At 36.1% G+C, this 9,281-nt stretch overlaps 4 protein-coding genes across 5 annotated transcripts in view; 1 reads left to right on the top strand and 3 right to left on the bottom strand.

The window, feature by feature from the left end:
- LOC18037310 (pentatricopeptide repeat-containing protein At1g52620) overlaps positions 1 to 2,359 on the top strand; it is a 3,476-nt gene extending 1,117 nt beyond the window's left edge. Inside the window, 3 exon segments of the mRNA XM_006427180.2 lie at positions 1 to 1,759; positions 1,850 to 1,961; positions 2,270 to 2,359. The exon segment at positions 1 to 1,759 is cut by the window's left edge and continues 1,117 nt beyond it. Coding sequence (XP_006427243.2) covers positions 1 to 1,504 — 1,504 coding nt within the window. The 3' untranslated portion in view covers positions 1,505 to 1,759; positions 1,850 to 1,961; positions 2,270 to 2,359.
- A 162-nt stretch (positions 2,360 to 2,521) lies between these two features.
- On the bottom strand, positions 2,522 to 3,190 carry LOC18036691 (EG45-like domain containing protein 2). The gene is made up of 3 exons (XM_006427178.2): positions 3,120 to 3,190; positions 2,702 to 2,980; positions 2,522 to 2,583 (listed from the first exon to the last, which is right to left on the bottom strand). The coding sequence occupies exons 1-3, from the start codon at positions 3,187 to 3,189 to the stop codon at positions 2,555 to 2,557; spliced, it is 378 nt and encodes a 125-aa protein (XP_006427241.2). The 5' UTR covers position 3,190; the 3' UTR covers positions 2,522 to 2,554.
- A 429-nt stretch (positions 3,191 to 3,619) lies between these two features.
- LOC18036690 (O-fucosyltransferase 13) lies at positions 3,620 to 6,748 on the bottom strand. Of its 2 annotated transcripts, XM_006427177.2 has the most exons (6): positions 6,532 to 6,748; positions 6,039 to 6,118; positions 5,600 to 5,670; positions 5,440 to 5,528; positions 4,659 to 4,880; positions 3,620 to 4,547 (listed from the first exon to the last, which is right to left on the bottom strand). In XM_006427177.2, the coding sequence occupies exons 1-6, from the start codon at positions 6,645 to 6,647 to the stop codon at positions 3,815 to 3,817; spliced, it is 1,311 nt and encodes a 436-aa protein (XP_006427240.1). In that variant the 5' UTR covers positions 6,648 to 6,748; the 3' UTR covers positions 3,620 to 3,814. The 2 variants fall into 2 exon arrangements, with proteins under 2 accessions (XP_006427240.1, XP_024036656.1); XM_024180888.1 differs by lacking the exon at positions 6,532 to 6,748 and having other exon boundaries at positions 5,600 to 5,704.
- Positions 6,749 to 7,690: 942 nt separating this feature from the next.
- LOC18036913 (pentatricopeptide repeat-containing protein At1g52640, mitochondrial) overlaps positions 7,691 to 9,281 on the bottom strand; it is a 1,996-nt gene continuing 405 nt past the window's right edge. The window contains exon 1 of the mRNA XM_006427176.2: positions 7,691 to 9,281. This exon is cut by the window's right edge and continues 405 nt beyond it. Within this exon, the coding sequence (XP_006427239.2) occupies positions 7,964 to 9,281 (1,318 nt within the window). The 3' untranslated portion in view covers positions 7,691 to 7,963.

The following is a 9,281-nucleotide window of genomic DNA, read 5'->3' as shown; positions in this document are numbered from 1 at the left end:
ATAGTATCATTGATGGTAATATAAGCATGGTTTTAAGGTTGAAGCACTGGAGACAGTTAGGTTGATGATTGAGAATCGATGTGAGCCTGATATTGTTACATATAACATTTTGATTAGTGGAGCATGTAGGGATGGTAAGGTTAATGAAGCCTGTGAACTTCTAGAGCAGGTAAAGAAGAGAGGGCTGGAGCCAAATAAATACAGTTATACTCCTCTTATACATCTCTATTACAAGCTTGGGGAATATGTTAAGGCATCAGATTTGCTTGTTCAGATGACCAAAAGAGGACATAAACCTGATTTGCACACTTTTGGAGCTATTATTCATGGACTTGTTGCTGCAGGGGAGGTAGTTGTTGCAATGACAGTTAAAGAAAAAATGATGGAAAGGGAAGAAATGCCTGATGCTGCTATTTACAATGTTTTGATGAGTGGCCTTTGCAAGAAAAGGAGGCTCCCTGCTGCGAAGATACTGCTTGAGGAGATGCTTGACCATAATGTACAAGCTGATGCCTATATTTATGCAACATTAATTGATGGCTTCATAAGGAATGATGATCTTGATGAAGCAAAGAAATTATTTGAGCTAACAATTCAAAAGGGTATGGATCCTGGTGTTGTAGGGTGCAATGCCATGATAAAGGGTTACTGCAAATTTGGATTGATGAAAGATGCATTATCATGTGTCAATAGAATGATAGAGAGACACCATCACCCTGATGTGTTCACTTATTCAACAATAATAGATGGCTATGTAAAACAGCATGACTTAGATGGTGCACTGAGGACGTTTGGGGAGATGGTGAGACGGAAATGTAAGCCAAATGTTGTTACATACACTGCTTTAATTGATGGGTTTTGCCGCATTGGAGATTCTGATAGGGCACAAGAAACCTTTAAAGAGATGCAGGTTCATGGTTTGCTGCCTAATGTAGTCACATACACCATAATCATTGGCAGCTTTTGTAAGCAGAGAAGACTTGGAAAAGCTGCTTCCTTTTTTGAACTAATGCTGACAAACAAGTGCATCCCTAATGATGCTACCTTCCATTGTTTGATAAATGGATTTACAAATAATGCACCAACTGCAGTTTCTGACGATGAGTCTGAGGAAATAAATAAACCTATATTTCTGGAATTTTTTGAAAGGATGATATCGGATGGATGGGGTCATATGGCTGCTGCCTATAATTCAATCATCATCAGCCTTTGCTGTCATGGAATGGTCAAAGTTGCTTTGCAATTGCATGATAAAATGATGAGTAAGGGCTTTCTTCAAGATCCCATATCTTTTGCTGCCCTGCTACATGGTATTTGTTTGGAAGGAAAATCAAAGGAGTGGACAAATTTTATTCCCTGTATTTTGAATGAAAAAGAACTGCAAATTTCGGTCAAGTATTCTGAGAGTTTAAGGCAGTGTCTGCCTCAAGGAATGGCTTCCGAGGCTCCTCTTATTTTGCAGACCTTGCTTGAAGACCATAGTCTAAAAGCCAAAACTGGATGATTAATGTAGATTACATGTCTAGAAACTACATTCGGCTTCATAGAAACAAAAGAACTTAATCTTTGGTTGGCCACAGAACTCACTCTTTGGTTGGCCACAGAACTCACAAGTGAGTCTGCCTAAATGCTTTATTTCTTGTTGAGTATCTTTTATATGTTTGTTTCTGGTAACTTCTGGCCGTATGACTCGACAGATTGGCCCTGAGAAATGAGGATCTATTCCATTCTTCAAGTGTTATGGCAGAAAACATGGACGGTAAATTCTCTACAATTCATATTGTATATTCAATTTGATATATAACCTTGTGTTAATGGCTAATATTCTAATCTTTTATAAACTTAGCAGGCAGTTCAGTGCAATTTGATGAAGATAAATTTGTCTTAGCCCTTAATTTTCTACAATTAAGGTAATAACTCATGCTTACGGGATATTGAACCATGCGTGACTCTGATTGGAGGTATGTACTGGTATTTTCTTTTGTTGCTTTCTGATATGAATGATTGTGAAAGTGTCTAGGAATGTGATCTTCTACTCTGAGGAGAGAAGTCATTGCCAAATAAGGCAAGGGTTTTTTTTCTTCATCAGTTGTCAGAGAGCATGGATTTTAAGTTTTGAAAAACTTGAGTGCCTCGCAGGACTGATCTCAAGAACTCTGTATGACATGTCAATTGTTGGTCCCCAAGAGTTATTCATGCTTTCAGTTTAATTTTTGTATTTACATTTGATCACAAGTGTGTTTTTAATTTAGATAGTGTTCTTTGACAGGTGTTCATCATGCATCCTAGCAGAAGTCAGATTTCTTATAAACCAACAACGATTGCGTATTATGCGACAAAGCAGAGTTTTGTTCGGTTTACTGTATGTTATTCAACTTTACTCCACTAATTTTCAAGACTGACAGCATTTTTAGTCATGCTACAACTTGTAGTTAATTGTGAAAATCATATAGAAAGGAAATTAATGTCATACATCACAAATATACATTGTTCTTCTTTTTTTTTCTCTACCATGATTTTATAAACAAAAGCAGAAGTTGCAATTGCTTTTGCTTTATTCCTGTTGTACTTGCTCATCAAATCCTGCAAAGAATTCAATAAATTCAGAGATGGAAGAGAATTATAATTAAGGTTAGCAGATAATGGTTTTTTCATAAGGTTCTTTCAACAAGAAGATGACAATGAAGAAAGAAGCATATACTGTATGTATTCAACATCGATCTTTTGGTCATGATGGTGGGAAATGGCTGTGAAGGCATCAGTGACAGTTTTGTTGTAGATGGACAGGGTATCTGTGAGCAGAAATCCACTACTTTTACATCAACAATTTGGTGCTTGTGCGGTCGATCAGCTCCACTCAAGCATCTCATTTTATAGCGCCTTCCGCAAGCAGCTCCATTATCCGACAATCCTTCATCCACTGCGACAAATAACTTGCTTGGTGGGAACTGGTCTTGTCTGTTTCCATAGCATCTGGTTGCTGGAAGAATAAAAGGCAACAAGAACTAAGAATACTAGAGAAACTCATAGAATATGTTTCTTTTTATTTCTTAAATTCTTTGTAAACTTTGATTTTTGTTGCAAATTTATCGAGGTGACAGAAGAATGATTTGGCTCACATATATATGGTGGGTTATAAGATGTTGCAGTGCCGATATCCCCATATACTATGTAGGCTGTTCTGCTCATCAAGGCTAACGCAATTGCCAGATGCAATAGCCTCACTGCAAGGAGAAAAGGAGATATGTTAGGTTCATTCACTTGTGCTAAATATATAGGAGAAAAAATTTAACGATGGGATTTTTTTTTTTTGGAGACTTTTGAATTCTACAATTATGAGCAATTCACTTTGAAGGCAATAAAACGTGAGGAATGTGTTGAGTAATAACTATTCAATTTGATTTCTGTTATTTGCACTGTTTTTGATCATTTAATTTCCATTACTTGCACCCTTTATTAGAAATCACTTTAATTTTTGGCATAGAACTAATTCAGGGATCAGGATATCCTCTTCATTCAACAAAAATTAAATTTCCGAATATGACATATGACAGACATTTCACAAAAAAAGCAAGATCACTATCAATTAAAAGGTTTTTTCATTTTGATTAATTTCGGGAAAGTACATTCACTTTTTGAAAAACTCAGCCAAGTGAGTTCTAGTCAAACCCACCTCATAAGTTACAAATTCTGTCAGGTGTAAACCAGGATTCAAATAAATGCCTTCAATCTTTGTTATGACATCAATATTTAAAAATAACAATAATAAGAAAAAAATGGAATATGAGGAAAGGTTTAACCCAAGAACATGAAATTACAACTCAAATTCACAAAAGCAGTCCGGCAAAGCAGACCCTCGTCCCATAAGAAAATCATCTCTGTGGACCTTCCACAAGGCTTGCATCAACTCCTTCCCTTCCAAGCCTTGATAAGTGAACTCCGCAAAAGCTTTTCTGCTTAAGAACAGAGTTTTATACAACCCTTTAAAAGCACGCATTGCTGCAACCATCTTATCCATGTTTCCAAAATATGTAGCCATGTAGGAATCGCTGTTGATGGATACGTAATAATCCAAGGCAGCTTTTGTGTTCCCATGCATGCGTGTGAAATCCTCACCAGTATGAAGGGCGGACTTGGTAACTACATTGGTGTAAACAGATGTTAACCCTTCAATTTCCATCAGGCCATCACCTGCAGCCAGGTATATATTTGTGTTTGTTGGGATGGAAAGTGCTTGAAGTATAAGAGCTGTTTCATTGGGTGTAAGAGGGCATTTTCCCCGTCTTCTCCAGATGCGAGCTACCTCTCCAGTCCATGGTTTTCTATCACCCCTTGCCGCCTCAATCGCTTGCATGGAGGTGGGAGAAAGGCCTTGGTATTCACATTGGCTGTAGGCAACCATATCTGGTTCAAACCTAAGGTGAAGTGAGAGAAAAGGTTTGGGTATGGCTTCCAGAAGCTCAGCCGCTTTCTTCTGCAAGGATCTAGTAAGACGTAATGCACTGTAGCATGCTTGACAAAGAGCAGCTTTTGCAAATCTTGGGTACCTGTAGGATTTTATGTAAGCACAGATTCAGGATAAAATATAGCAGTACACTCATCCGGGGCAATAAATTATGAAGTAATGAAGCAAGGAAACTTGAGACACGAAAAAATACCTGTCCCTTCTCTGGCTCATTGCTGGTGTCAGTGAGATATACTTATGTTCCAACAGGGCTGGAAGAACACTTTCAACATAATCAAATTGTCCTTTCCGTTTGCTACAATCTACATGAAAAGGTTCTTTAGATGAAATCTCGGGAGGCAATTCTTTGACAACTTTAACAAAGCCATCCATATGTTGAATGAAGTAGTCGGCCTCAAATATATCTGCAAAATCACTGAGGTAAAGCTAAGGAGTTAAACGAATACTGTGTGTGTAGAGAAACAGAAATGGAAACTTAAAAATGCACTTGACAACTCATTAGCCTCACACTCTACGATGTTACATAGCCATAAACATCATGATCTAACTCAAAATCAGAAGGTGCATATAATGAGCACCATTTGGATCACATCAAAAACATTCATACAGCAACTCCTTGGCTAGCTCCATGGAAGCAAAAGCAAAAGCATCAATTACAACCTAAGTATCTTTACGGTTCAAGACTAACTTTCAATGTTTTACAGAAGAATCCGTGATTATCATTAATAACGTTATTTTTTCAAACTTAAGAAAACCGTGATGAAAATTCAAAAGTAATGTTTTTATATTTTAGATCATGCTTAAGAAAAAGGCAACATATATTAACATAGCACTCCAGGGACCAACTATTTAACAAAAGTAATCAATCACAAGTGAGAGAATCCACATTCCTGCATAGGCTTCCAATTCCATCTTTACGGAGTTCCCACTCTCTAGCAATGCCATGATGGTACATAAGCATAACCACAACTTACCTTGACTCATTCCAATATGCAGCCACTTCAAACTTTGGCAGAACAAGAGTTGCATTTAGCAAATGAGCAACACCAACACCATCACAGAACTGCATAAATTGTCAACAATATCAGACAGGAATCTGCAAGTCACAATCAGAAATATCTAATATACACTCACATCTCTTCTCATCTGATTGAGGCCACCATAGCAATCCACACGGATGTATCCATTACTCTTTGCTGGAAAAGCTGCAGGATTTCAACAAAAAACGAATGCAATTGTCTGCAATGATAGCCAATTAAAATTGACTCAGAATTTCAAAAATCAACAAAAATGACTTGAACCCAATGCCAACTTTGACCGTCCCACAGCCTCAAACGTTATACTGCAGTTTTATACGCATAACTTTATATCAAGCATATGAAACCCAATTTCAACTTTAACACTAATTACAAAATATAATCTTTGTGTAGTATGTTGAACATGTAAAGTCAATATGTGATTTCATCAAATCATTAACAATGCACGGCTTAAAAACATAAAGATCTTTTTGCCAAATGTTCAAAAACTTAAGATGAAACACATAAATCAACAAAGTGTAGAAAGAACTACTTACGAGTCAAATGTCTGTGAAGCCACCATTTGCAAGGCCTCCAATCTACCAACCTCCTCACACTCCATATATCAGATTCCCCTCTACAAATATACAAATCACATTTCATTAATTAAAAAAATAAATAAATGCACACTACACTTACATTAATTGGCTGGTGAAATCCAAAATCACCGATCTAAAAATCCCAAAAAACAATCACAGAACACATATCTTTTACTTCCAATACAATATATCAATCTAGCATCACACCATTTCTTAGAATCTAGCATTAAACGACCGAAAAAATATAAAAAGTACAAAGTAAAAAATCCTGTAACTGAAACAATATCAAATGCTCAACTGCAAAAATCTTAACATTAAAAGACACAGAATCAAAATTCGTTTTTCTGTTCCCTCTAGTGTCCCTTCGTTCAATGGTTTTATAAGAAACCAAGCTAATACGAAATAAAACAAAATAATGGGTGAAAATATAAAGAGGAATGGAGCTGCTTACGCGGAGGGAAAAAGCGAAAGAAAAGTAGTATAAGGAGAGAGCAAAACGACAGCAAGAAAAAGAGAAAGACCCAATATGATGGAAACGAACACTGGTTTCACTGTTAACTTAATCATTTCATAATCATAATCGCAGTCGTAATCATAGATCTGATCTGATGTGACGTAGAATTAAGAGTTTTGTGTTTTCAGATCGATTTGATGAGGTTGAGGCTCAAGTGCTTTTGTTTTTTGAAGATGCAGATTTAAAAAATAAATAAATAAATAAAAATTGCTTTCTTCTTTGGCTCCCTAACTTCTAATCTTTTATTGAATAAGGGTTTAGTTTTTTCATTTTATCAAATAGGTCCTTGTTCTCAACTCATGTACTTATTTAGTTACATTTATTTAGCATGATATATATATATATATTCTATGCTTGTATTTTTGCTTATTATTGTCAAACACTTTTTTTTTAGACATTATTTGATTACTCTTTTTTTCAAGTATTTTAAAAATACAGAATATTGATAACGAGACCAAAAATTATAACAAAAAGTTTTAATGTTATTTTGTTGTCAAAATTTTAATTATTAGGCACTATCTTTAGTTGATCTAAGTTACATGATTATGTACAATATCTATATTAAAAATCAAAACTCACCCAAGTAATCAAACATTGCCAACACGAGATTTTAGAGTAAACAAAATTAGCTGACACGAATGTAGAATTTGTTGCATCACATTTATCATTGGACATAATGGGAAGGAGTCAACGCTGCTGTTCATGTTCCCATGCGGAATTTGTTCTCAAAGAAAGTAATGTTAAAATCATATCCAGCTTTAGCTTTATGTTCGAACACATTAGTTGAGGAGGTTTATCAACTTTTTCTTATCTTTCATTTGCTTCATTACATTGAATCAGCTTGAATCAATTAAATATGCATCATATAAATCCATTATGGAAAAGTTTGAGTTGAGTTGGGTTAGAATCATGTGATGACCATTTATAATTATTAATAAATTAATTAGTTTTTAAATCTGAAATAATTATCTTAAATTTTTTGTTTATTTATAAATTCTGCTCCCACGTCTATAAGAATCTAATTTAGTTTTGGGATTGATATTCAATTTTATAGGACATCTACATAAAATATGACACTTATCATTGGACAGGGAAAGTGGTTTTACTGCATAATGCAATGCCAACATGTGGGGATGAACCTGCAAAGTAGTTGATTACTCTTTAAAACTTTTTTGAGTAAAGAACAAGGTTCAATTTGCTCACAAGACAACTCCTTATGTTCCATTTAACTACCATAACATGAAGCTAAAATGAATGCCAATTAAAAGAAAATTTGGCACAATTTAAAGCATCTCAAGCACATTACAGAGCTTCCCTAACCCAATTCATCCAATCAAACAGCAGCAAACCACACAACAAAGAAAATTTATCAATCACTTTCAAGCTCTGTTTCTTCGCTTCTTGATTTTCTGAATCCTGTTTTGCCCCTCATTGCATTTGCTAGCTCTTGAATCGTACAAGAAGTGCTTCGCTCCATCTTGTCTGCAAGTATCTCAATGATGTCCAAAAATCCTAATCCCACGAGTCGGTTCCTCAACATCTCAACTGTAGAAGAATACGGTGGTATCCCTTCATCGACCATCATCTCAAAGTATTTGCATGCCTCCTCTAGTTTACCTTTCTTCTTGCACAAACCATGAACCATGACAGAATATGTCGAAACTGAAGGATAAAATCCTCTCTTCTCCATACTCTCCCAAACTTCGGTTGCCCTATCGAATCTCCCCACCCTTACCAGCAATTTCAGCACCATGTTATAAGTATGACGATCTGGCATAACATTTTCTTTTGTCATTCTAGTAATCAACCGAAGAGCCATATTGACCTCAGCACGATCACAATGGTAAGCTAGGATTGCATTGTAACTCCATTCATCAGGGTTGGCTCCCCTCTCTATCATCTCATCCAAAAGTTGATAAGCCTCTTCAACTTTCTCATTCTTGCAAAGTTTCCTGATTATACAATTGTAAGTAAACACATTAGGCACAAGATTGTACCTCTTCATCGAATCAAGCACTCTAAACACCGAATGAATATCATTCGCCTCACAAAAGGCATGAATGAAAATCGAGTAACTAAAAGCATCTGGCTCAGCTCCAATGGAACGCATTTCTCTAAGCATTCCATGCGCTTCATCAATATTACCCGCTTTGCACATAGCTTCCAATAGACTATTATGCGCAAGAATATCAACCGGACATTTTCTCTCAAGCATTTCATCGAACAACTTACGCGCTTCACTCAACTCACCAACATCACCCAGCCCCCTCACCAAAATGCTATAGGTTTTCACAGTTGGAGTAAATTCATGCTTAGCATTGTCAAAAAATTGATGGGCAACCTTCACATGCTTTCTTTTGCACAAAGCATGCAACAGCTGATCAAGATCATAAATGCTAGGCTTAATACCAAACTCTACCATTCTATTAAAAGCCCTAATGGCATCATTAGGTAAGTTAGCTCTAGCATAAGCTCTAAGAACAATCCAAAAAATTTCTGGGTTTATTTCAAAAGACTGATTCTCCCTAATCTCTATCAAAAAATCCCATAATAAAGCAAACTGCTTGGTACTTCCTAATATATCCACCAAAATGTGATAGCTACCAGCACTGTGTTCAAAACCAGGGATTCTTTTGGCCCAAAGAAAGAATCTGTGAGCGGAGAACCCAGATTCTTGCACCTTTTTA

This window comes from Citrus clementina, unplaced genomic scaffold, assembly GCF_000493195.1.
Source record: "Citrus clementina cultivar Clemenules unplaced genomic scaffold, Citrus_clementina_v1.0 scaffold_7, whole genome shotgun sequence".
Lineage (NCBI taxonomy): Eukaryota > Viridiplantae > Streptophyta > Magnoliopsida > Sapindales > Rutaceae > Citrus > Citrus x clementina.
This window is presented reverse-complemented; position numbering and strand designations above follow the sequence as displayed.